This window comes from Narcine bancroftii, chromosome 5 (genome assembly GCF_036971445.1).
Source record: "Narcine bancroftii isolate sNarBan1 chromosome 5, sNarBan1.hap1, whole genome shotgun sequence".
NCBI lineage: Eukaryota > Metazoa > Chordata > Chondrichthyes > Torpediniformes > Narcinidae > Narcine > Narcine bancroftii.
The window spans coordinates 229,313,336-229,339,086 of NC_091473.1; the positions used below are offsets into that span (position 1 = coordinate 229,313,336).

General features: G+C 36.6%; 1 protein-coding gene and 1 non-coding gene across 2 annotated transcripts in view; one reads left to right on the top strand and one right to left on the bottom strand.

Moving 5' to 3' along the window:
• The window catches only part of LOC138765010 (peroxisome proliferator-activated receptor delta-like), a 50,052-nt gene extending 26,621 nt beyond the window's left edge, over positions 1–23,431 (top strand). The window contains exons 5-9 of the mRNA XM_069941622.1: positions 2,286–2,434; positions 6,383–6,521; positions 8,582–8,784; positions 13,971–14,418; positions 17,764–23,431. Coding sequence (XP_069797723.1) covers positions 2,286–2,434; positions 6,383–6,521; positions 8,582–8,784; positions 13,971–14,418; positions 17,764–18,011 — 1,187 coding nt within the window. The 3' untranslated portion in view covers positions 18,012–23,431. The remainder of the gene's footprint in view (positions 1–2,285; positions 2,435–6,382; positions 6,522–8,581; positions 8,785–13,970; positions 14,419–17,763) is intronic.
• On the bottom strand, positions 3,670–3,776 carry LOC138765578 (U6 spliceosomal RNA). Its single transcript, XR_011358574.1, has one exon. It is a non-coding gene; the product is annotated as a U6 spliceosomal RNA (small nuclear RNA).
• Positions 23,432–25,751: the final 2,320 nt, after the last annotated feature.

Below are 25,751 nucleotides of genomic sequence, written 5' to 3' on the forward strand. Positions count from 1 at the left end.
CTAGCACATGGCATGGCAACAATCCTGAGATCACAACCCTGGAGGTCGTGCCCTTCATCCTAGCACCTAACTCTCCTTGCAGGACAGCCTCACCCTTCCTTCCCACATCATTGGTCCCTACATGGACCACAACATCTGGCTGTTCATACTCCCTCCTGAGAATGCCATGAACTCATCTGAGATGTCTCAGACCCTGGCACCAGGGAGGCAACATACCATATGGGATATGCGATCTCTTCCACAGAACCTTTTATCTGTCTCCCTAACTATGGAATCCCCTATCACTGCAGCTTGCCTCTTCTCCTCCTTTCCCTTCTCAGCCACAGGACCAGACTCCATGTCTGAGACCTGATCGCCATGGCTTGTCCCTGGTAGGTTGTCCCCCCCAACAGTATCCAAAATGGTAAAAGTTGTTGAGGCGAATGGCCACAGGGATACCCTGCACTGCCTGCCTGTTCCCTTTCCCTCTCTGACTGTCACCCATCTACCCTCCTCCTGCCTCCTAGGTATGATAGTGTCCTTGTAACTCCTGCCTATCACCCCCTTGTTTGGGACATTTGACTTCACAGGTGTTTGTGATTACTCTGGTATGTTTAATTGCTTCATTGGTGCAGGGAAAAGAGAGTTAGGCTTGCTTCTAAGCTTTGATCACTTTTGGAGTTTGTAGTTGCCATTTTTCAATGAGGACCAGAGCTGTGACAATGAAAGTCGAATAAGCCATTATGAGGCTGAAACACAAGAATAAAACAGTAAGAGACATTGTCCAAACATTAGGGTTACCAAAATCAACTGTTTGGAAAATTATTAAGAAGAAAGAGCATATTGATGAGCTCAGTAATTGCAAAGGGAGTGGTAGGCCAAGGAAGACCTCCACTACTGATGACAGAAGAATTCTCATCATAATGAAGAAAAATCCACAAACGTCTATCCGACAGATCAGAAACAATTTTCAGAAGAGAAGTATGGATGTGTCAATGACCTGCTGAACTCATAAGATTTCATGAACAGAAATTATAGAGGCTACACTGCTAGATGCAAATCACTAGTAGCCTTCAGAAATGGAATGGCCAGATTACAGTTTAAAAGAGCCTGCAAAATTCTGGAAAAAGGTCTTGTGGACAGATGATACCAAGATGAACCTGTATCAGGGTGTTAGCAAGAGGAAAGTATAGAGGTGTAAAGGAACTGCCCAAGATCCAAGGCATACCACATCAACTGCGAAATACGATGGTGGAAATGTTATGGCCTGGGTATATGGTGGCCACAGGTATTGGTGCACTTATCTTTGCTATAACTACTGATGGCGGTAGCAACATGAATTCTGAGGTGTATAGAAACATCTGTTCAAGTTTGAGCAAATGCCTCCAAACTCATTGGATGGTGCTTCATCCTACAGCAAGACAATGATCCCAAAAATACTGACAAAGCAACAAAGGAGTTTTTTTAAAACTAAAAACTGGAAAATTCTTGAATGGCCAAGATTGGTCACCCATTCTAAATCCAATTGAGCATGCCTTCCATATGCTGAAGAGAAAATATCAGGGGATAAGCCCCTAAAACAAGCAGGAGCTGAAGATAGCTGCAGTGGAGGATTGACAGGACATCACCAGAGAAGACACTTGGCACCTGGTGATGTCTAAAAATCAGTTTTCAAGCAGTCATTGCATACAAGGGATATGCAACAAAGTACAAAACATGACTATTAATCATACCATGGACAAATATGATGCCCTGAAATGAGAAGACAATGTATAAAAAGTGCTGTAATTACTACGTGGTCAAACGAAAATATATACAGATAACCTTGAATATATTCCAAAATGTGCACGTTAATCACATATGAAATATTGATCATAAATTTAAAACTGGACCACAGGGGTAAATAAAGGAAAAAATGTCTTTGTCCCAAAGATCATGGAGGGCATTGTATGTGCAGGCAATAAAGTGATGTGAATCATGAGTTTTAGTTTAATGTTATCAAAATATTCAGTGCAGATATTGCAGTATAACCTGTTCCTGTGCTGTACTGTGCCATGTACCCTTTCTATCAAGGGTACATATTTAGCAAAGTTTCATATTGTGGGTCTTTAGGAAACACCAAACAGTAATTTGTTTTCTGGTCATAATGCTTTAATTAAATGTAGCTGTAAAATGAAGAAAATATCTGAACATCAGTCTATTGGAGAATTTGTTCAGGATTTTGAATGTAACAGTCAAACATCCACTCTAGAGTCTTCTCTAATGTTTTTAAACAAACTCGATTATAATGTATTATTCCTTTTTAGATGTAATGGAAGCTGCAAGTCCATCAGTTCTACAATCCAAAGTGACCAATGAGGAGGTTACCGCTTCAGGTGTGAACGTTGAATGTCGAATATGTGGTGATAAAGCTTCAGGCTTCCATTATGGAGTACATGCATGTGAAGGTTGTAAGGTAAAGTGGATTATGATGTGTGTAATGTATAACATTATAGAAATGTCCATCATGGTTTATGTAAATGAGAAACTTCTTCTAGATTTTGAAAAATATATAAATGCAGAAAATTCAATTTTAATGTATTAGATCAGTGAAAATACACAATTCCCATGCATATTATATTACTGGATAGCTTTAACAAAATACAGCTATTCTTTATTGCATGTTTCAGCTTTGTGTAAAATATTTGCAATTAACGACAAAAATACAATCAATCCATAATTAAATATTGAAAATCAAAGCATTGGCATGTCTTTGTAAACCAGATTCTGTGACATTAACAACATATGATACAGACAAAGAGGTTTAACTGTCCTTTAACTGACACATAACTTCACCCTGTTGGAGAAGTTTTCTTTCTTCCACTCATTACTCTTCTCCATTTTATCTTTACCTGCACCAAGTAGTTTTCCTTTTTATTAGTTTTGGTGAAGGGTCCCAGACCTGAAACATTAACTGTTTCTCTTTCCACAGATTCTGCATGACTGTAGAATCCTTTCCAGGATTTTTCTGTTTTTAACAATTTTCATTAAATATTGTTCAATCATTGTTGATGCAATTTAAGTTAACATTGAGCTTCAGTCAGTCTTGGTCACCCACTCTATTGACTCTTTTGATTTTGGGATAATATCCTTCATTTTAAGTGAAGAATAGAGTTTGTTTTTGTGATGTCCTTGCTTATTTACTGTGTAGCATTTGGTTTCCTATACGTCCTTCAATGGAACTTGAATGTAGTTAATCTTTCTGGGTATGTCTCAGTTCAATTTGTGGAAGTTACTGAAGCTCCAGGGGCCAATGGGATGACATCAGGGTATCTTTAAGGACCCTCGTACAATACTAGGATAAGGAATTGCAGAATAGATTTTCTGGTGTTGGAACCAAGAAAGAAAATTCCATAATACAAAAATCAGCTCTGAAACATTTAGATGCCACTAGTTTACATGTTAGTTGTTTAACTATAGGTAATTTGGATAGCATTTTCCACTTTCAGCATGCTTTCCATATCCGCGCTTTCATGTTGCATGTGCGTGAAGCTTTCTTGGAATTAAGTCGAGATGGGGAGGGAAAGGGAAGAGGAAGGTGACGTAGCTGTTTTTTTGGGCACTTGAGTTGAACATTTAAGGTTATGCATACACCCTGCTGGATCTTGAAACCCATAGTATCTGGTCAGTTAAATTTTTTTTTAATTTAAAAAAAAATATTTACGGTTCACGAATTTGCGTGTCATCCTTGCACAGGGGCCATGCTAATCTTCTCTGTATCGTTCCAATTTTAATATATGTGCTGCCGAAGCGAGCACGTCAGTTAAATTTAAAAGTCAAGTCAATTTTATTATCATCTGATGGTACAAGTACAACCCAATGAAACAGTGTTATCTCGTCCTCGGTACAAAACATGGAGACATACAACCGGACATAACATACATACAGACAAACAATACATAATGCATGACAAGTATTCATCAATGTAAATAAATATTGTTTGATGAATACGAGTGTCTCAGATGGTTAGTGAGAGATGTTACTATGGTTGTTTAAGTAACCACTTGGTGAATATCTATTGTTCGGCATACTCACTGCAGTGGGAAGAAGGTGTTCCTCATCCTGGTTAATCTTGGCATGGAGGCTTAGCATACCTTCTAATATCACCATTGCTTGTTGTCTTAACTCACATGTGATGAATCACCCAGTCTCTGTGTTGTAGCATTCATTAGAGTTCTTGTCTGGGCTTGGTTGGGAGAAGCTGACAAAAATTGAGCATTCAAGATCAATAACCATATAACCATTTATGGAGTGGAAACAGGCCATGTCGGCCTTTCAAGTCTGCACCAGTTCACTAGAACAACTCCACTAGCTCAAACCTCCCGCTCACCGCCAATAAACCTCCAACCCCCTCACCTCCATGTACACATATTTTCTCTTGTCGTGAATCTCAGAAATTCTACTAAATATTCCATTATTTTTTCACTGGCAAATGCAGTGTGACACTTTATTGCAGTTCAATAGTTACTATTCTGTAACAACAGTAAATAATTATTGCTCTACTATGCCAACAACAAAATGTTCTAGTGAAGTGTCAAAACACTAAAGCAAATACACCAACTAGTGTACCTAAGTGCAGCACTTTCTCAGAAATATTGGAATTCACTTGTGTTGTCTTGGACATGCTCACCTTTCTTAACTTCATTTCTAATAAGGGTCTGACAGGAGTGGAGCTAATCTACAAGACCAGTGAGAAGCTTCTCAACACACATTGCCTCCATTTCAGAACCGAGAACACCCCTACTTGAGTTTAAGTTGCAGACAGTGCTTATTTAGTTACTAGTTAAAAAGCTGAGCTCATCATTATGCTTCAATTAAATCGATAGGATTTTGCACTATAACACAAAGTTCTCTACTAATCTGCCCGTTATTCCACACTGTCTTTCCTCAAAAATGATCTTTGTTAAAAGTCTGGAAAACTCTCTTTTTCATTTGCCTTGAGAGCCACTTAAAGTGAGGGCAGTTAGACAAGAAAGTCTGCAGACGCTGGGGTTGAGTGTAATACACAAATGTGTTGAAGAAACTCAGCAGGTCACGCAGCATCTTTAGGAAGTAAAGAGAACTATACCTTGACAAAGCCCGAAACATTCCTAACCCCGTACCTCATATACATCCTCCATAACCTGCTGAGTTTCTCCATTACATTTATGTATTACAGTGAAGCCAGACATTGATGAATTTCTCTATCTCTGTCAGTGAACCAGCAGAGGCTTTGGAAGATTCTTGTTGGTTTTCAGAGAGAGATTTGTTGTTCCAGGACATCCACAACTGATGTACTTCCATCAGCCACTTCAGTGTCTTGCTGATTAAACTTGCCCGCTTCAGGGTTCTCCAGATGATAACTTCTTTTTTTCAGGTCACCACAGAGTTCCTTTTTGTTTCTATGGCTGCTGGGTTTAGTGGGTCCTCTGGGGTCGTAACAATAGTAACCCATAACATGTATCATCAAATTAGTAACCAGCTGTCTGTAAAAAGCTCTTGGTCAGCAGAAAGAAGCATAAATGCTATAAATTTAGGACAAACAATAATATCTTGTATATAACAATAGAGACTTTTTAGCCCATTCAGGTCCTGCTCCCAGGTTAATAATCCAATTAGTCTCATTCCCATTCTTCAGTTGATGCATGCACGAGAGTTGAGTGCCCTGACGATTTTGAATTTGCACCATTAAATCTTGTTCATGCACCAACCGAATTCCAATACTCAAATCCACCATGCATGCGTACAGGAATCAAGATGGCCGCGCCCAGCCTATGGACCCCTTGATGCTGACTAACAAGGTAACTATACACTTTTAGAATGTTACCTGCCCTGTATCCCTGTTACAGTTTACCAAATGCAATGTAAACTGTATAAATTTTATCTTTTCTTTTATATATTTTAAAAATCCAGTTGTACATGCAGATGGATACAAACCAAGTAGGTCGTAAGTCTGGGAGTACCTGTATATAATGTGCAGAGGTCAAAATATCAGATAAATGTTAATGTGGCGAATTTGAGAGAGTTTCTTAGAACATGGGATTTGCCAACACATTTAGGAGTTAGTGTGAATATTGTTGTAAAATAGATTTGTAAATTTGGATGGATATGGTGCAGGCAGGACTATAAAATTGCAAGAAAAATTGCAATGTATTAGGATGTGCTTTCATATGCTTAGTGTATGGAGGAAAGTCTCAAAATAAAACTATTCTTCATGACAATGAAAATAATTGAGAATAACTTGGCAGCTTGGTTAGGCAAAGAGTGAAATGTTGTCCATTTTATTTAATCTGAAATTTGCTTGTAAAATATTTATAAATAATTTGTTTAGCCTTTTGAAATCCCATTGCTTCAATTTAAGATTAAGCTAAAATTTTGCTTTCAGGGTTTTTTCCGAAGAACAATTCGCATGAAGCTGGAATATGAAAAATGTGATCGCAACTGTAAGATTCAGAAAAAGAACAGGAATAAGTGCCAGTATTGTCGCTTCCAGAAGTGCCTGGCATTAGGGATGTCACACAATGGTCAGTAACGTTTTCCACAAAGAGCAAAGGAAAATAAAAAACACAACAATATCTTGGTTATTTCAACTGCTTATCAAATTGAGAATTTGGAAGTAAGGAAAGGCCAAGATGATCTTGTTCTTGCTTTAACTGTTTCTAGTTAATGTCAGTTTGACACTAAGAATTTACTTCATTGGTTTAGTATGTGAAAATTTGGAAGCTTCTGGTATCAGAAGAGAAAGAAAAAAAAAACAATCAAATTTGAATTTAAAGTAAAGCTATAAGAATAAATTAAAGAGGCACCACCTTGGTTTTGCTTAAGGTGTAGTAGTTTGTTTCTTCCTTTTGTGCATCTCTGTCCTGTCAATGGAAGATTCTATGGTACCACAATCTTTAGCTATTGCTCAGTAAAAATGAGTAGTTTTTTGTTCTGAATGTAAGAGGCCCTTTGGTATTATTATGAAGAGCAGAGAGTTCCACTCCCCCCAAATGGCCATGCAACATTCTGTCTTTTAACCAATACCATCATTAAAGTTTTAACTGTTTATTTATTGATTTGCTTTGAAGGGGTTTGTTTACTTGCCATCTTTAGGATTGGCCAAATTTCTTTCAGACCTCTGGCCATAATATGAAAATCTTATGGGAAATCCTATCAGTTGCAGGACATTTTAGAACCGTTGATCAGGTGCATGCTAATAGGAAATGAGAGTTTTCAAAAAGTACTTTTAAAATCTATTCTGTGTACCAGTCATAGATCTTGCTCTTTCCCGACACTCTTGATGGATCTTAAACAGCACCTTTTGAGTTGTGAAGAGATGAAGATCATACCCTTCATATATACTCCCCCATGCTGGATGCAAAGCCTATACCCACCTTACCTGTCCTGCCAAAGTCCAGCTGTCACCTGATATCAATTGATTTGAAGAGCAAGAGTACTGGAGAGTTGTCGTGGGGTTAGAGTTTCAGGAAATTGGGAATAGGAGAGTGGATGTCCATTAATGAAGCAAAGGAAATTGTGAATGTATAGTGCAGTACAAGTAAATAGCTTTGGAGAAATTCTATTAACTGAGGGTGATGGGACTGATGGAATTTAAAGAAATACCTGTGTAAGTGCAAGTCCCTTTTAGATTAGAATTAAGAATTTTAACCTTTTATGAAAAGATTTCCATACTTAAAAATATGCTATCAAAAATAAAAATCAAAAGCATTTTAAGTGTTTAATATTGCATTGAATAAGTTAACAGTAAATTATGAAACTTGAAATAATTATTTCAGTTAAGCTGGTGAAAACCTTTTTGTAAAACATGTTATGCCATGGGTTTGTTGTTATTGTATCTTACAATTGGTTTTGAGTCACAGTGAAATTTCTTAAGATCAGTTCTTGGGGATTTGAAAATATGTTACAAAGTTGGAGGTAAAACAGAGTTGACACTTGCTGGAAATTGGAAACAAGTCAGAAAATGTTGGAAGCATTCTGCAGATTGGGCATCATCAGTGATAAGAGATAAGGAATCAATGTTTCATCAGAAGTGGAAAAATGAGGATGCAAGGTACTGTATGTTTTAACTTGCAGAGAACAGTGTGTTTAGAACACAGGACTGTCTGTGATAGGGTACAATCTTAACACAGAATGTCAATTCTTTCTCTCCCCACTGGTCTTACCTTGCATGCTCTATGCTCCAGCATTTTCTGAGTTTTATCCAGTAAGAGCTTGCTGTTTGAAAGTTGGCTGGCCATTAAGGTCTGCCTGCTCTTGAATGTTTATTTGTTACATCTGTTTAACGCTTCCAGCTCGTTCTCTATATTGATAATTTTAATGTTATCTCTGATGTTATCAGGAAGCTATAATGAAGGGCACTCCACAAATGAAAAGGATACCCTGTAGATATTTTCAGTGCAGAGGACTGGTTTTTTCATTTTTTAACGACTTGTGTTAAGATGTCCTATAGCAGAAGAGCTATAGAACCTCTGAAAAGAGACTTTCTTTCTCCTGACCAGCCAAATAGTATTTGATGCAAGATGTTTAATAAAACAAAGTGAATTCTTTGTCAAATCTAATGTTAGTTTTTCTCTGGTAACAGCCATCCGTTTTGGCAGAATGCCTGAAGCAGAGAAGAAAAAGCTAGTTGCAGGACTTCTAGCTGGTGAAGCAACAGTTCAAAATCCACAGATAGCTGATTTGAAATCACTGGCAAAGCATGTTTACAATGCATATCTAAAGAATTTCAATATGACTAAGAAAAAAGCACGTGATATCCTCAGTGGAAAGGCAACCAAAGACCCTGTAAGTAAATGTAGCGAACTTTGTTGATCCCAACCTGAATTTTGTGATGGGGTTATGGGTTCTTCCTGCATGTGTAGTACTAACTTAACCAAATAATTAAATGGAAACTTGAATTGGAACAGAGGAATAAAAACTTGGCCATGGAGATAATTATAAAGAGGCAGCATTTTAGAAAGGCCCACCAGGATCGCTGAAAGAACTGTCAGTGATGACAACCCAGAGACAAGGGTGGAATAGTGAGTTCACAGGGTTTAAGGAATGTTACAAAGAGATAGCTGAATGGATCTATAAAAGCATTAAAATATAATGAAAATTTTGAGTGGGCCTTGGATCCAATGTAGGCCAGTACCGATAGGATTGATAGATGAAATTATAATTGTATGTTGGAGAGTGGATTAGCAGAATTTTGGATGAACTTGCATTTATAAAAGATGGCATATTAGTAACTGATCTGGAAAGAATTGTAAATTATATTGTGTATGTGTAGCAAAGGCAGATGAGGGATAGAAGGTTGTCTTGAAGGTCCTTAAAGGTCAGACCTTGAAGGAGGCTAGTGTAGAAATTGAAGGGGCCCTGGAAGATGAAATTAAAATGTTCTTGGCCACGGGTAAGGTGGTGGAGGATTGGAGGGTAGCATATGTTGTTCCATTATTTATAAAAGTCTCCAAAAATAACAATGGAAATGATAGGCTGATGAGCCTAATGTCAGTACTCAATAAGTTAATGGAATGTGTTCTAAGAGATCGGATATGCAAATATTTAGATATTCAGGGACTGATTAGTAATGTTCAACATGGCTTTGTGTGTGGTAGGTAGTGTTTAACAAATCTTTAAGAATTTTTAAAGATGGTTACTAGGAAAATTGATGGAGAGGCTGTGAATGAAGTCTACATGACTTTTCTAAGGACTTGACATGGTAGGTTAGTCAGGAAGGTACAGTCACTTTGGCATTCATGGTGAAGTAGTACACTGGATTTGATGTTGGCTTTACGGGAGAAGCCAGAGTGGTAGTGGATGATTGCCTCTCACACTGGAGCCTTGTGACTAGTGGTGTGCCTCAGCGATCAGTACTGGGTCAATTGTTGTTTGTCATCTATGTCAATGTTCTGGATGATAATGTGGTAAATTGAATCAGGAATTTTGAAGATGGAACAAAGATTGGAAGTGTAATAGACAGTAAAAAAAGGTTTTAAAAGCTTGCAGAGGGATTTTGGCCAGCTGGAAAAATTGGCTACAAAGTGGCAGATGGAATTTAATGCAGAAATGTGTGAGGTGTTACATATTAGAAAGACAAACCAAAGTAAGACATGGTTAATGGTAGGGTTCTGAGGAATGCGGTAGAACAAAGGGATTTGGGAATACAGATACACAATTCCCTACAAGTAGCATCAAAGATAGTTAAGGTCAAAAAGAGAGCTTTTGGCACATTGACCTTCATAAATCAAAGTATTAAGTACAAGAGTTGGGATGTTATGGTAAAGTTGGATAACATTAAATAGTTGAGGTTAAGTTTGGAGTATTGTGTGCAGTTTTGCTCACCTAACTGCAGAAAAATTATCAATAAGATTGAAAGAATGCAGAAAAGATTTACCAGGATGTTGTCAGGACTTGTCAGGAAAGGTTAAACAGGTTAGGACTTTATTTCCCTCTACCAAAGAAGAAGGAGAGGAGATTGATTGAGGTGTTCAAAATTATGAGGGGTATAGATATATTAAATGCAAGAAGGCTTTTTCTCCATTGAGGTTAGGTGAGATACAAAACAGAGGACATGGGTTAAGAGTAAAATATGAAAAGTTTAAAGGGAATATTAGGGGAAATTACTTCATATGGAGAGTGGTGGGAAGATATAATGAGCTGTCACCTGAAGTAATGAGTGCAGTCTCAATTTTAATATTTCAGAAAAATTTTGACTGGGACATGAATCGGAGGGGGATGGAGGGTTATGACTTCTGTGGGACTGGGCAGAATAATAGTTCAACACAGACTAGAAGAGATGAAGGTCCTGTTTCTGTGCTGTAATGTTCTTTGGTTTTAATGGAAGATGGTAATAGAAACTGTTGAGCAGATGGTCTAAATTCTGTTCAAGTACTGGGAGTATACTGCTGTGAGCCCAAAGGACCCCAAAACCCAGCAGCAATAGATATATTGTTTCTTAAAAGTTGCTTTTAATTATCTTTAAACATGAAAATATAAACAAACTTTAACTTATATATTATTAATTTACTTAACAACCTAACATAACCCCCTTCTAATTCTAAGTGCACGTGTGTGTAATGTGTGAGTAAATTTAGAAAAGTTCTTTGGTTCACAGTCCAGTCTCACTTCTCATCCTCCAAGTTCACTGGTTGCAGGCAATTCTTGTACTGTGAACAGGATTTAACATATATAAAGTTCACCAGGAAGCTATGGATCGAATTACAATGTTTAAAAGGCATTTGGAATATATAATGCTATGTGGATAGGATGCTGGCAAATGGGACTAACTCAGAATACCATAGACGATTTGGGGTGTATGAATGTATGACTGATTCTGTGATATTAAGATTCAAATTGTCTGTAAGATAAACCACTTTTGTAGTTATAGGTTTTGGCACTTTCAAGATTCAAAGTTTATCTAATTGAAGACACCTGATTATCTGTACCAAATTGCTATTGGTTACAGGTATATTGGCTATAACCACAAAAGATTAATTGAATACATCCAAAACAAAAAAAGTAATATTTAAAAAAAAATGGATTTCATAGTCAATTCTTTGAAAACTTGGAGGCTTGTTCTCTGACTGCAACATGATTGCTTACCTCTGTTTGGTTGGCTGCAGGTTATAGTTGTCTCATTACAACAATAATGTTCAAATAATGACACACAATATGAATATAGCTTTATATATTTAAAATTATTTGTTATCTCTTGCATCAGTTTGAACTCCAATTGTAGTTGTAAGTGAAGATTTGATCAATGGCAGTGAGAAATAGACCAGGATTACATTCTGGACATGGAGAAGCTAACCCGTTGCTTCTATATTGTCAAGGGAATGCATGTAAATAAAATGGCAAAAATCACCAGTAGATTGTTGAGAGTTAGGGAGGATGGAATAGAGTGTGGAGCAGTGGAATTTCTGGAGATGGCTTGGCTTTGGGAAAATGTAGGTGTTAAAAATGGTCAGAGAACAGAGAAAGTTGCAGAAGATTTTTTTTTTTGAAGAGCATATTAACCCATTAGACCCATGAAACCTGAACTACTATTCAATCTACATTTGTACTGTTGCAGGCTTCTTTTATTTTTTATCTTTTTTATCATGAAGACTTTGGTTCAAAGAGAAAGCCATCTGATTATGACTCAGGCTTTTGTGAAATTGAAACTGAAAACTAGTATTGATAGCAAGTCATGTGATGGAGAATAAACAGCATTTCATCAGAAATACATCTGGAAAGACAGCATTGGAGTGACTTCAGGTGAGATGGTCACTTCTGCTGTTTCACCTTGTCAGAGGAAAGCAGTGATTTACTGTGGCCATTGAAATGGTAATTTTTGCTTGACCCATGTCTGGGTAAAGGAAACAGGATCATTCCTGTATTTGGATCGTGACCATTCTGCTGGTTATTTAATTTAACCCTTGCCTGGGTTCACGAAAGCATTGCGCAGTCAGTTTCATAACCCCTACGCAAGGAAGAGGGGAATTGTGACAAATCATTCAAATGAAGGAACATTTCTCTGAAAGAAATGCGACAAGAATTTGTAAGCTTTGAGAAGTGATGATTTGGTGTCTCATCTACTTCATAATTACTTCTGAACATCAGTTTAAAGGTTCTGAGTTTCAACACAAGATTTGTAAGACTGAACATTGAATTGACTTTTAGAATTGTGTCCAAGGTGTAATCACAGTAAGATGATATATTAATAGTCATTGATAAAAATTACTGTTTTAGATGCCATTGTCTTAGTGAATTTCTATTGCTGCTGGTAATGACATCACAGTAGTGCTTTGTTAATTTTGTTCTTAACTTTTTGATCTACATCAATGACATATCCCTTTTATCTAGTCTTTGAAATGTTATGACCTAGTTTACTCTTATCCATTTTATCACTATTCAAGATTCCTGCATTGTCATGTAATAGTACAGAACATGCAATGTTACACGATATTGTCTTCTGCCTGCCATAAGACAAAGAGTCACCATTAGTGTCGCCCGGTGCCCTTAACAGTAAGAGAAAGAGAAGCCAAAGTTCATTCAGAGTCAGTGTCTGTAGATTCGCCTTCAGTGCTCCTGCAGCCTCTGCAGCCGCACAAACTCATATTCAATTAATTGGCAATCTGAGCTCCAGATCCAAACCTCCGATGCTATCAGGAAGCCTTTAGTGCTCGAGGCCCTTTGGAAGCACTTCTTGTCCTCAGCACCCTTTCAAATCCTGGCTCTGATACCTGGTTTCAATGAGCCAGCCTCCAGCAGCCTGTAGCCCTTGTGGGTCCGTCCCTCGACTGCAAGTCGCCTGTAGCCTGTGTGGGTCCTTCAGCTTCTGAGCTCGCTGGTTCACTGCCATGGTCACCTTACCAGGAGGGTTGTTTCCTCTGCTTCTCTTTCTGAACATGGTGTGTTCTTCTTGTTTATAGTGCCCTGCACTGGTTTGCTGCTGCCCCCCTCAGAGTCTGCAATCTATCGTGGCTACTGCGAGCATAGGTTTGGGCACAGAGCTCCGTGGTGGCAGGATGTTACTTACACTGTCGGCTTCTTTAACAGGCTGTTTAAAGCCTGTACAGAGTTGCCAGCCTTTGGACTGGGCAATTGAACTTTGTGCTGAAGCACTGTGTATCTACTCTCCGCTCTCCTGGGTCTGCACCAGCGGCAGCGCTGCTGTTTTTTTAATTGAAGAAATTGTTTCATTCTGATTTTCTCAGTAATCATCTTGTATTTTAAATAAGCTGTGCTTAAAATCCGTTCTATTTAATGTTGTTGTTTTTGATGTGTACTTATTTTATCTTCTAAAATTCTTAAGTTTCTTAATGTTAGTCAGACTTCTGTTGCTCAGCCGATATTTATTTTTCTGCTCCATATGCTCACTTGAGTAAATGTGACATTTAGGATTAACTCCTGAGCTGTTGATAAAATCATTCTATTGTTCTTTTAATTTTTCTTTATTTTTAGTAAAAAGGCTAATTCTAATCCTCAATTTTCTTTCCTGAATGCAGCCTTTTGTTATTCACGACATGGAAACTCTTTGGCAGGCTGAAAAAAATCTAGTTTGGAAGCAATCAGTGAATGGAATTCCGAACAAAGAAATTGCAGTTCATGTCTTCCACCGCTGCCAGTGTACAACTGTGGAAACTGTAAGAGAACTGACTGAATTTGCCAAGTGCATCCCAGAATTTTTAAACCTTTACCTGAATGACCAGGTGACATTACTAAAATATGGTGTTCATGAAGCCATTTTTGCCATGTTGGCATCAATTATGAATAAGGATGGTCTTCTTGTGGCTAATGGAAACGGATTCGTGACTCGAGAATTCCTAAGGAGTCTGCGCAAGCCGTTCAGTGAAATTATGGAACCCAAATTTGAGTTTGCAGTAAAGTTCAATGCCTTGGAGCTGGATGATAGTGACTTGGCTCTTTTTGTGGCCACCATTATTTTATGTGGAGGTAAGAAAATAACTTCTGGATCCATAAGTGCTTTGCACATGGTTGAATTATTGAATGGTGCAGTTGAGTCGGATGCATTTCCACTGGTTGAATCCATTTCTTTTGCAAAGCCAGTTGATCTTTTTTTATTCACTCTTTCCCTGTATCCCTGCAATTTGTTTTGTCCTTGAAGCATTTAATTTATTTTGGTGGCTAGATCGGAATCTCTATACACTGTGCCATCAGACAATGTAAACCAAATGCTTAGGTTTTTCCTCATTTGATGAGGTATCTTTTACCAATTACGTGGAATCTGTATAACCTATAAGAAATGCAAGCAGGTGTAGATTATTTAGTCCACTGCCCACTATTCATTAAGTCAGTGGACACGTATATTAACTCATCTTTGTAATCTGGGTCCCATATTTTTCTGTGCTTAATGATTTAACCGATCAGAAATGCAAGCAGGTGTAGATTATTTAGTCCACTGCCCACTATTCATTAAGTCAGTGGACACCTATATTAACTCATCTTTGTAATCTGGGTCCCATATTTTTCTGTGCTTAATGACTTAACCTATCAGAAATGCAAGCAGGTGTAGATTATTTAGTCCACTGCCCACTATTCATTAAGACAGTGGACACCTATATTAACTCATCTTTGTAATCTGGGTCCCACATTTTTCTGTGCTTAATGACTTAACCTATAAGAAATGCAAGCAGGTGTAGATTATTTAGTCCACTGCCCACTATTCATTAAGTCAGTGGACACCTATATTAACTCATCTTTGTAATCTGGGTCCCATATTTTTCTGTGCTTAATGACTTAACCTATCAGAAATGCAAGCAGGTGTAGATTATTTAGTCCACTGCCCACTATTCATTAAGACAGTGGACACGTATATTAACTCATCTTTGTAATCTGGGTCCCATATTTTTCTGTGCTTAATGATTTAACCGATCAGAAATGCAAGCAGGTGTAGATTATTTAGTCCACTGCCCACTATTCATTAAGTCAGTGGACACCTATATTAACTCATCTTTGTAAACTGGGTCCCATATTTTTCTGTGCTTAATGACTTAACCTATCAGAAATGCAAGCAGGTGTAGATTATTTAGTCCACTGCCCACTATTCATTAAGTCAGTGGACACGTATATTAACTCATCTTTGTAATCTGGGTCCCATATTTTTCTGTGCTTAATGATTTAACCGATCAGAAATGCAAGCAGGTGTAGATTATTTAGTCCACTGCCCACTATTCATAAGTCAGTGGACACCTATATTAACTCATCTTTGTAATCTGGGTCCCATATTTTTCTGTGCTTAATGACTTAACCTATCAGAAATGCAAGCAGGTGTAGATTATTTAGTCCACTGCCCACTATTCATTAAGACAGTGGACTCCTATATTAACTCATCTTTGTAATCTGGGTCCCATATTTTTGGATTCCCTGGAGTTGGGTCCCTGAGAGATTTGAGAATTGTGAAGATATACCATGCTAAGTGGCATGTGGTTAGTTTATTCTCGATCGTGAACTTTTTAATTGACAATCAATAAGGATAGTAGTGTATTGAAAACTTTACACCATTTGCAGAAATAAGAAAATGTCTACTGAGCAAAAGAAACACTACCAATATTGAGGGACAAAAGTTTTTAAAAAGAAAAAATGGGTATAAATTAAAAATAACATTTATGCAACAAATCTTTTGCAATATTTCAATTTTCCCTTCTGAAGTCTATTCAGTCAGATTAGTTTAAGCAGAGTGAACCTTTTAAGAGTTATGCTGATATTTAGCTGACTTATCAGATTGCTGATTGAGGAAGATTGTCTGAATGCATTTCACATCTCTGGCCATGCACTCCTTCCCATCATGAAGTTGTTAGCATGTTGCATTTACTTCAATTCTTTTCCTCTTTCAATGCTCTCAAGATCTGTAATGAGTAGAGTACAATTCTACAACTGCTCATTCCAGAGTATTTGAGCCATGCTGTTCTTTGTGACAGTGGCCACCCAATTATCTAAGAGCATTACACTAAATTCTGATGACACAGTTAGAGAAATTGTGCTCAACTATGCAATTACAGATTTGGCCCTTTGTTACCAGTTTCATTGAAAAGTGATTAAACTAATTTTCATTTTCTCAATTCAACATAATACATGGCTTTTTATTATTGACAAGGAATCTGAAAGTCTGTCCGGATTTAGAATTTTGAATTAGCAGCCAAAAGCATCTAATAGTTAGTTGAAGCTTAATACAATCTGCAGAAGGAACTCATTGGGTCGAGTAGCATCAGTGAAAGCAAATGAATGGTTGACGTTTCGGGCTAAAACTCTTTATCGAGAATGGGGATGTGGAGAAGAGAAGCTAGTGTAAAGAGGACCTCTTTTTCTCTCACTGATGCTGTTTAACCTGCTGAGTTCCTGCAGGAGATTCTTTTGCTTTAGATTCCAGCATCTGCAGTTGCTTGTGTATCTCTAGTAGTCTTCTGCAATTTGTATCGACTCCTGGCAAGGTTGTTGCCTCAGAAACAGTCTTGAAAAATACCACCCACTACTTTTGTTATGGCACTAGCACCATTTTATTTATATTGCTTCATTGCTATCAACAACAAATGACAAAATATGTAAAATACAATTAGTCTATTCTTGGTACATCTCTGGTTCTCATCTTGGTTTCCACCTTCCACAAGTTGTGATAGACTCGTAATCTATTTTGGTTTTTTTAGATTTGAAAATATTCAGAAGGAGTAGTTGGATGGTTATGAAACAATTTGGCAAATGTTCATTATTAATTCGACTGAATAATCAGTCCAGATCAAAAGAAAAAGTGTCAAGAACTCAGAAATGCTGGAGGAACTCAGTATGGCTTGCAGCATCTGTAGGAGGTAAAGACATATAACTGAAGTTTCGAGCCTGAGCCCTTCCTCAAGGTATGAACAAAATGCAGGCAGGCACCTGAATATTGTCTCAGCACCCTCCAGCAGGTTTCCATTAGGCTGCCCCCCACTATCTCTCTCTCTGTATTTCTCTCTCTCTGTCTCATCATTTCTCACCTTTCCTCTCCTGTATCCAATTTAACACCTTTTGTCTTGTTGGTCTGTACTCCTCCCCCTGCTCATTCTTCCATTCTCCCCAGCCTTTTTCTTCAGGCCTACTTTTTCCTCATACCTTGATATAGGGATCGGGCCCAAACCTTCAGTTATATATCTTTACTTTCTACGGACGCTGTGAGACCTGCTGAATTTCTCCAGCATTTCTGTGTTTTTACTACATTAACAGGATTTGCAGACTTTCCTGCTTCACTTCAAAAGAAAATGTGAACAAGTTAGTTTAATCGTTTTTATTTTTCCCTTTTTAATGTAGACCGTCCTGGGTTAATGAATGTGAAGCAGATTGAAGAAATGCAGGACAGTGTTCTCCAAGCATTGAGCCTACATTTACAAGCCAACCATCCAGACTCTCAGTACCTCTTTCCAAAGCTCCTCCAGAAAATGGCTGACCTGCGCCAGCTAGTCACTGAGCATGCACAGCTTGTTCAGAAGATTAAGAAAACTGAAGCAGACACTTCATTGCATCCGCTGCTACAAGAGATCTACAAGGACATGTATTGACAAACATTGCACATTCACTATTCAGCCTAATATAATGCTCCATAGACACCCTATGACCCCATCCCCAGAACTAACTAACATGACTCCAATGAATTCTCAACATAGGTCATCTTGAGAATTCATATATATCTGTAACTAGGTACTCCTCATTTAAATTTTCTGTTCTTCAGTTGGTTGGTTGCAGCTGAATCATTTGAAATCAGCTGAACAGACGTTAATGGTTACAGCTGAAGAATACAGAAAAAAAACTACACATTATCAGCACTACTGATAAACTGCAATAAATATTATTTGTGTTGTAATTTGAACTTGGTTACAGTATTAATACCTCCGCTTGGTAGACACAACTATTGTCAAAAGCAAATTTTTGTAGAAGTATCTAATGGTACTGTGCTTGCTGAGCCCAACAGTATACATCTGTTTGGTCAGTCTTAATTTTGATATAAGTAGAGGATATGGAAATTATTATACAAACTGCTACAATAAATGTAGCTTGTACTGTATAGCAGTTTATCCTAAAGAATGGCTTGCTCCAAGAGGTATTTGGCTACGAATGTGCATACATTTATAGAATTAGTTGTGGATGTAGCAATTATGGGGAAAATACATATTTCAAGAAGACTTTATGCAGCACTTTGAAGTTTCACAGAAGTGTGATGAGGTGCTTAGATGAATGTCATTCTTTCTTTAGTGAGGAAGAATTTCATTTAAATATTCAAGTCACTTTATTCAAATTTCTGTATCTGACAGCCATACATGCTGATCAAATTTTATTGAGGGCAAGTTTGTAAATTCCTTGTTGAGCATTGAAATTCGTGATTGGGAGAAACTGACCCCGTATCCAATTCTGCTTCCAGTTGGTATTTACACATTCTTTTTGTAGTATGTTTGCAGTCTCCATCCTTCTTTTGAGCATTCCTTCCTCACTGTGGTTAAAGTGCAAAATATTTACACATTTTAATAAAGCTCCCTAAAATGAAATCTGTTCTGGGGGAAAAATAATATAGCCATAAACCTTTTAAGTAGTCAAATTTACTATATATGAAAGCCATGAACTTGTCGTGTTTTGCAAATTAATCTTCAAATATTTAGTTGAAGTTGTCATACCTTAATTGTCAAATTTGCATTTGACCTTCATATTACAATTACTAATTTGGAATTTCTGTGGTAAATTGACAAGTTCTCTTAGTTCTATTCTGCTGCTCATTAGCACAAGGATACATTAGTATTTTCTTCTCTCCACTGTATTTCTTTGTTGTGAACTTAGAAATATTTTCACCATTATTGCTGAATTCCAATGGATCTGAAAATACTGCAGTTTTCTCTAGAAGTGATTTTAATGAGGGGGGTGCATCAATAAGCTAGTAAAACAAGATTTAAGGCATACCTCCCAAGTTGATTTTTGACTGATTGACAGGTTCCATCTTCAGCTTTGACACTGGAATGCTGTACATTAATTAAAAAAATGAATACTTTCGGCAAAGGATAATACTGGAAAATCAAATGTATTAAGATTTGTATAACAAAAACATTTAGTTATTGTCCCTCAAAATTGGTCTATTTTTCAGATCCTCTTGCACCTGCATGGTCTTTCCAACGTTTTCTGATTGGATTTAAAATATCTAGCTTTTGCTTTTTTGTTTTCTGTTATTTGATACCACAAATGTAACACACTTAAATGTGTTCCAAAGTAGAGCCCATACTAAATTTTAAATCGGTGTATATTTGACACTGAGAATCACAAATACCCCATATGTCAGCCAGTGTAATGTGGTTTAAGCCATAGATTGACGTTATCCAATTAAATCCCAATAAATTCCAGTGTTAATATTTTACCATGTTTGTATTTTTGATATTATTTAATTGCTGCGATTTTAAAATGATTTTATTGTTGTGTCTCTTGATTAGAAATCAAAAGAATTTCTGAAGTCTATATTGCTTTCTAAGATGAGGATACCCACTGGAATTGGCATGGTTTTGCAGCATAAAGTGACCAAGATCTGATTATTTGTTCAGTAGGCCATGCTACAAAGCACAGTGAAGTCGGGAAATAAGTACTAATTCAGGAGTTCAAAGTAGAGAAGAAGAGCAGTTGTTTTTTAGTGACTCATGATTAAATCATGTAATCTGAATCCATTAGTGAGTTCTTTTTTTCCTTTAAGCAGACAAAAAAAAATTTAAACATTTTGTTCAATTTGTATATATCCTGTTTTCATCCTATTTTGATGTGATTTTGTTTTACTTCTTTGGAATTCTTGAGATGTTCACTCTTTGTGGTGTTACCATAGCAAAAACACTGTCTTGAACAATTTGCATATCTTTGTGAAGGCTTGAATTCAGAAAAGTATTGAAGTTGAAGGAAATCCTGTCCTTGAGGATGTGTGAACCTCCAGCTGAGAAGTTGGATAGTGATCAGGAGTAGAAAATATGACCATTGTACTCTCTCCTTCAGCCGTGGTAAATCTAGTTGCCAAACCATTTAACTTGAGATTCCTAAATCGTGCAAATGTGGGACATTGGATTTTGTGTTTTTCTGGTTTGTGTGACTCAACTATTTTCTGTGTGAACCACATAAAAAGTAAATGATTTAAATTAAATGGGACTGCTGAGCAGTGTGGTTGGATGAAATGGGCATCAGAAATTGTAAACTTGCACTACCATACAGTTTCTCCAAGCAATAAAAACGATATATTTTAGTGTATTCTAGAAATAGAATGGTGTTGAGCAACCAATGCTTGCTCCATTATGAGGTGATGCTCTTGTGTAGTATTTTGCACACTTTGACAGCTTACCTCTGTAAATCAAAACAACTTTCAGGACAAACACATTCTCTTGGAAAATGTGGATGCATATGCACATTATTAAAATAAATGGAATCTTTTGCCAGATTTATTTTAATGTCATTCATTTAAGTCCAGTTGAAAACAGGATTATTTCCTTGTTGACCATCATAAACTAAAAGAAGATGCAGGAATTGATGAATTAAATGCTGGAAAAAAATAAAGACTACTAATGTTACAGCAGGAACCAGAATTTTTTTTCTTTTTTTAAGTTGTACATTCACAAGGAAATGCCAAGCACTTCTGTTTCTTGATCTATGCTTCTTTAAGTTTCAAACTTACAAAAAATCATAATTCATTGATTACCCTAATGGATTCAGATAATATATTTGGTCTTTTTTTAAAAAAAGAACAAATTGATTTATTCATGTAATTTTTAAAAAACTATCCAAATGTACTATGGTGGTTATTACAATATCACCACCTTGTAGATGTCATCCTATTTTCTAATTATTCTTGTGAAAAACTAAAATCAATAGTGGGACAAAAGTATTGGCTATATCTATGATTAATAAGATGATAAAAAAGATATGAGGAACCGACAAAGTCTGGACGTGCACTTTTTGACTAGTTACTTCAGACTCTAAATTATTTGAACTGTACATAAGTGCCCTCCAGGTGCATTGCCAACTATATTTTGTTAAATTGGCTGTTACATTCTTAGGAGATCTTCCATCAACTAGCTTTGACTAGCTTTACATTTACGATAAGCCTAATGCAATAATTGCAAAAGGCATCTGGGACATCGATTAAGTTTTTAGTCTAATAGACTCTAATGCTAATTTAAGTATAAATATTGGTTTATTTAGTTTTGGAACCAAATGGTAATAACCTTTTGAAATCATTTTAGTATTATTAGGTTATTGTGTTTGTGGGAGATGCAATAAATATGCTTTATCATGTATGTTTTGCAAAACATTTTTTAGGCTATATGTCTTGTCCTTAAACATTCTGTATTTGTTATCTAAACTGAAGCTTATTTTTTTGTTAGAAAGTTTGTTTCCTTTCTCTTTGTTTTATGAGGCTATGCACTACCTGGTAAATGTGGTTCTAACATTGTGCTGCTTGCACAGATGATATTTTTGTACTAAAAAAGTCTTAAAAGCTCCATTGTAAGCACATGTTTTATGTTAGAACTGTCAATCCTCAATAGAGCTTTGTCTTAGTGGAGGTGATGATCAATGAACTATAATCAATTATGTCAGATATTTGATTTACTAGCCACAGAACCAAATTGTATCTTAGAGATGTGGAGGCCAAGCTCTCTCATCTGAATAAATGATGCGTCATTCAATCATTTTCTCACACCCAGAATTTTTCTGGTGTATTAACCTTACACTCCTAGTTGTTGAGGTTTGCAAAAGCAAAAGATTGATTTTCAGCTGCATGTCAACCTGCAAAGATTCAACAATTTTAAAATAAATGTCCTGTTATGTAAAAATGGTGGTGACCATGAGTATTTCCATTTATAGTCATTAATTTTTAACTGGAGTTGGCATGAAAAAATCTGCTTGTCATATGGATGGGTGAAAAAATATTTTACACTTCCCATTTTTAATATCTGGCTGAACATGAGAAGTGCCTTCAATATGTTACCTACAGAAACCAGACTTGTGTCTACTCAGGACATTGAAACTGTGCCATATATTTCAAGTATTTCAACCACCATTATTTGTGTGTGTATATACTAAGATCTTTGATAACCTTCCTTATTTACATAATTGCTGTGACCATGTCAGTTACAAGATGTGTGTAAATGTTCATAGGTTATGGTCCAATTCAGCCATAATCTCCATAGAAAATGATTCCATAATACTGGAACAGAAAAAAAAGTGTTCACCCGTATAGGGTGCTTTTCTAGTTAATCATATTGAACTCTCAAAAGCAGTAATAGGCAGAAATTTGGTCACATCTCAGGAGTTGCAAGACAAGTTTCTTAATGGTGTATTTTGTGAAGAAACCCGCAACAACATTCAAAAGCTGAAAAATTTAACTTGTGTAAACTATAACTTTATAGAGTAAAATGGTATTTTTGTGGTGTCAGTTGTGATCTTCATAAAGTATTGAAAGATATCAGAAATTGCTGTTCTGAACTCTCAGTATGTAGTTACACTTTTGAAATTTACACTTTTAGAACTCTTTCAGTGCTGAGTCTTTTGCGTGGAATTGTGAAGAGGTTTCTGATGTTCCCTGGTGTTGCTTTGAGAATCCGACCAGAATTTCTGAAATTCTCCAGATATCAACCACTAAGGGCCAAATTCTCAGAGGTTATGTTACTTTTCACTTTTAATAAATTTCACCATGTTTATTTTTCCTCCTTTTAAGTTTTCTACATTGTGATTTATGTTGAAATTTTTGGTATATTTAATTAAATAGTTTAGGTTAATGGGGCCAAAAATAACCTATTTTTAGAAACTTGTGGACATTATAACTTTTTGTAATATGTGAATTTAATAAATGGCGCTGTGACTTGTGGATAAGTTGAGGTCTCTTGTCCTGTACATTTTATGATGAAGATAATTTTTGACACCTCTTACCTCAAAAGACCAGGCAATTGAAATAAAGATTAACCAAAATAAATTATGTGATTGGAATGCTCTGTTGCTGTTTCAAACAAGTTATTTTACTAAAAAGAGAGAAATGTTTAATTTTTTAGGAATTCACGATGCTTCTTGTGCCCTGAGGAAAGGGGTATTTAAGAAGTTAGACAAAATGGGCTTAACTGTAAATAAGATACCTAATGAAGAAATATGAATCCTAAAACCAATATATATCCTCTTGAATGGTGTTTTACATGGATACTTAAACGAGTTTTTAATCTAACAATCGGGTGCTCTTGAGGCTAGATGAAAACTTCACACTTTGAATAGCATAGGAGCAGAATGGTTTCTCTCGTCGACCCACAAAATAACGTGGGATTCCAGTCCCAAGCAATCGCAGCGTCTTGCCCTTTCTGCTGACTAGGTGACCATTAAGTTGATCAATATTGGATCTTACAAAAACAAAATGAGCTGCTTCAGAATGATTATGAAATGTGTCTAATGGATTAAACAGACAGCCCACTTCTATTTCGAATGATTATTGCCATTTAATTGCCCTTCGTTGCTGTATCATGTCAAGTTCAGTGTTATTTGCATGGGACCACTTTGGATATCAGGGAGGGATCATGCTGATTTGTACCATTTTAATAAGGGGAATTTTGTTCACTCTGGTGATCGATATCCATGAAATGTAACAGAAGAGTTTGTATGATTGTAAAAAGAGGCATGACTGAGGAGAACCAAAAGTGGAATGATGAGAAGACAAAGGGATCTCTGGCCTGGAATCTTGAACCTGTTGTGGAGGTTAATCTTGTCACCTGTGCTTTGTTCTATACTCAAAATTATTTCCTGCCTGAAGTGGAACTTTCATTGCTAAGTCTGTGCATGACCCAGTTTATTAATTCCTGCTACCAATTAATGTGTTTGGTTGTGACTGATTGATAGAGCTTGTATGGAAGATCTAAAACAATGTTAGAATATTTTAACTTTGATGTCAAGTGGATGTCATAAAGTTCAAGAGATCCATTAACTAACATAAAGTACTATGCAACAAGGTTGCATGTCACAGTGAATAAGTTGGCACTCCATCAAATAAATTAAATTTGGCTCCATTTGGTTTAAAAAAAACCCTCTGGAAGAACAAAGCAACAGAAGCTGAATAATGTGAATGGAAAATCAAAAGTTCAATTTGCATTTACAGCCAGCCTAGTAAATAGAGAGAAATCAAACCAAGTAGTCTTGAATCACTTGTTATTTAGCAAAAGATAACAATTAATTTCTTGTCATATACATTGTACAGTGTACATATGCACTGAAATTCTATCTTGCAGCTGAACAGGTACTTTGTGGGGAATAAAAATATTAAAAACTACAATAGTATGCTTATCAAAAAGATGGTAAATACAAAAAAAATAAAGTTGGTTCTCATGCAAAAAAATAATTGCCATACACCATCCAGTATTTGTATAATACCTGTGAGCCAAGTGGGTTTCTTCTAATTCCGGTTTCCTCCCAAATCCCACCGACGTGCTGGTAGATTTGTTACACTTAGTGTAGGTTAATTAAAAATGAGGGAGAATTGATAGCTTATGTTAAGAGAGAATAAGTTACAGGAGTACAGAGGAATAAGGAGAGGAGGGATGAAATGAGTGGGACTGCTCACCTGGGAGCCAGCTTGGTCCCTATCATCTTAAGTATCAATGTAGGATAAATATAAAAGTATAGAGGTGTCTTAAATACATTAAATGATTCCACATGTAGAAAGAAGACTGTTGAGACATCACTTGGAGTCTTGTGCACAGTTCTGGTTCCCTAGCTCTAGGGAAGATATTAAACTGGAAATGATGCAGAAAAAAAAAATCATGAGAATGTTAACAGGGCTGGCAGGCTTGAATTATAAGGGTAGGCTGGGATTTTTTTTCTGGGAGCATTGGAGGTTGAGGTGGGACTTTGTAGAAGTTTATAAAATCCTGAGGAAAATAGATAAAATAAACAGTCAGTCTTGTTTCCATAGGTAGGGGAATCTGAAACTAGCGGGCATAGATTTGAGATGAGAAGGGAAAGATTTAAAAAGAAATACCTTCATGCAGGGTGGGTCATATTGAATGAGTTGCCAGAGAGAAAAAAATAGTAGAGGTGGGGATAATTGTAACATTTAGAAAGGTACATGAATAGGAAAGGTTTGAAGGGATAATGGGCTGAATGCAGGTAAATTGGACTAGCTTGGTTGGCATGGTCCAGTTGAGCCTAGGGGCCTATTTACATGTTGGAAAATTGTATCACTCTATGTTAATGATTTCTCTCTCTATCTGCCTTTGTAAATATATTTCTTGTAAATTACTATTTGAGTTTATTAGTGA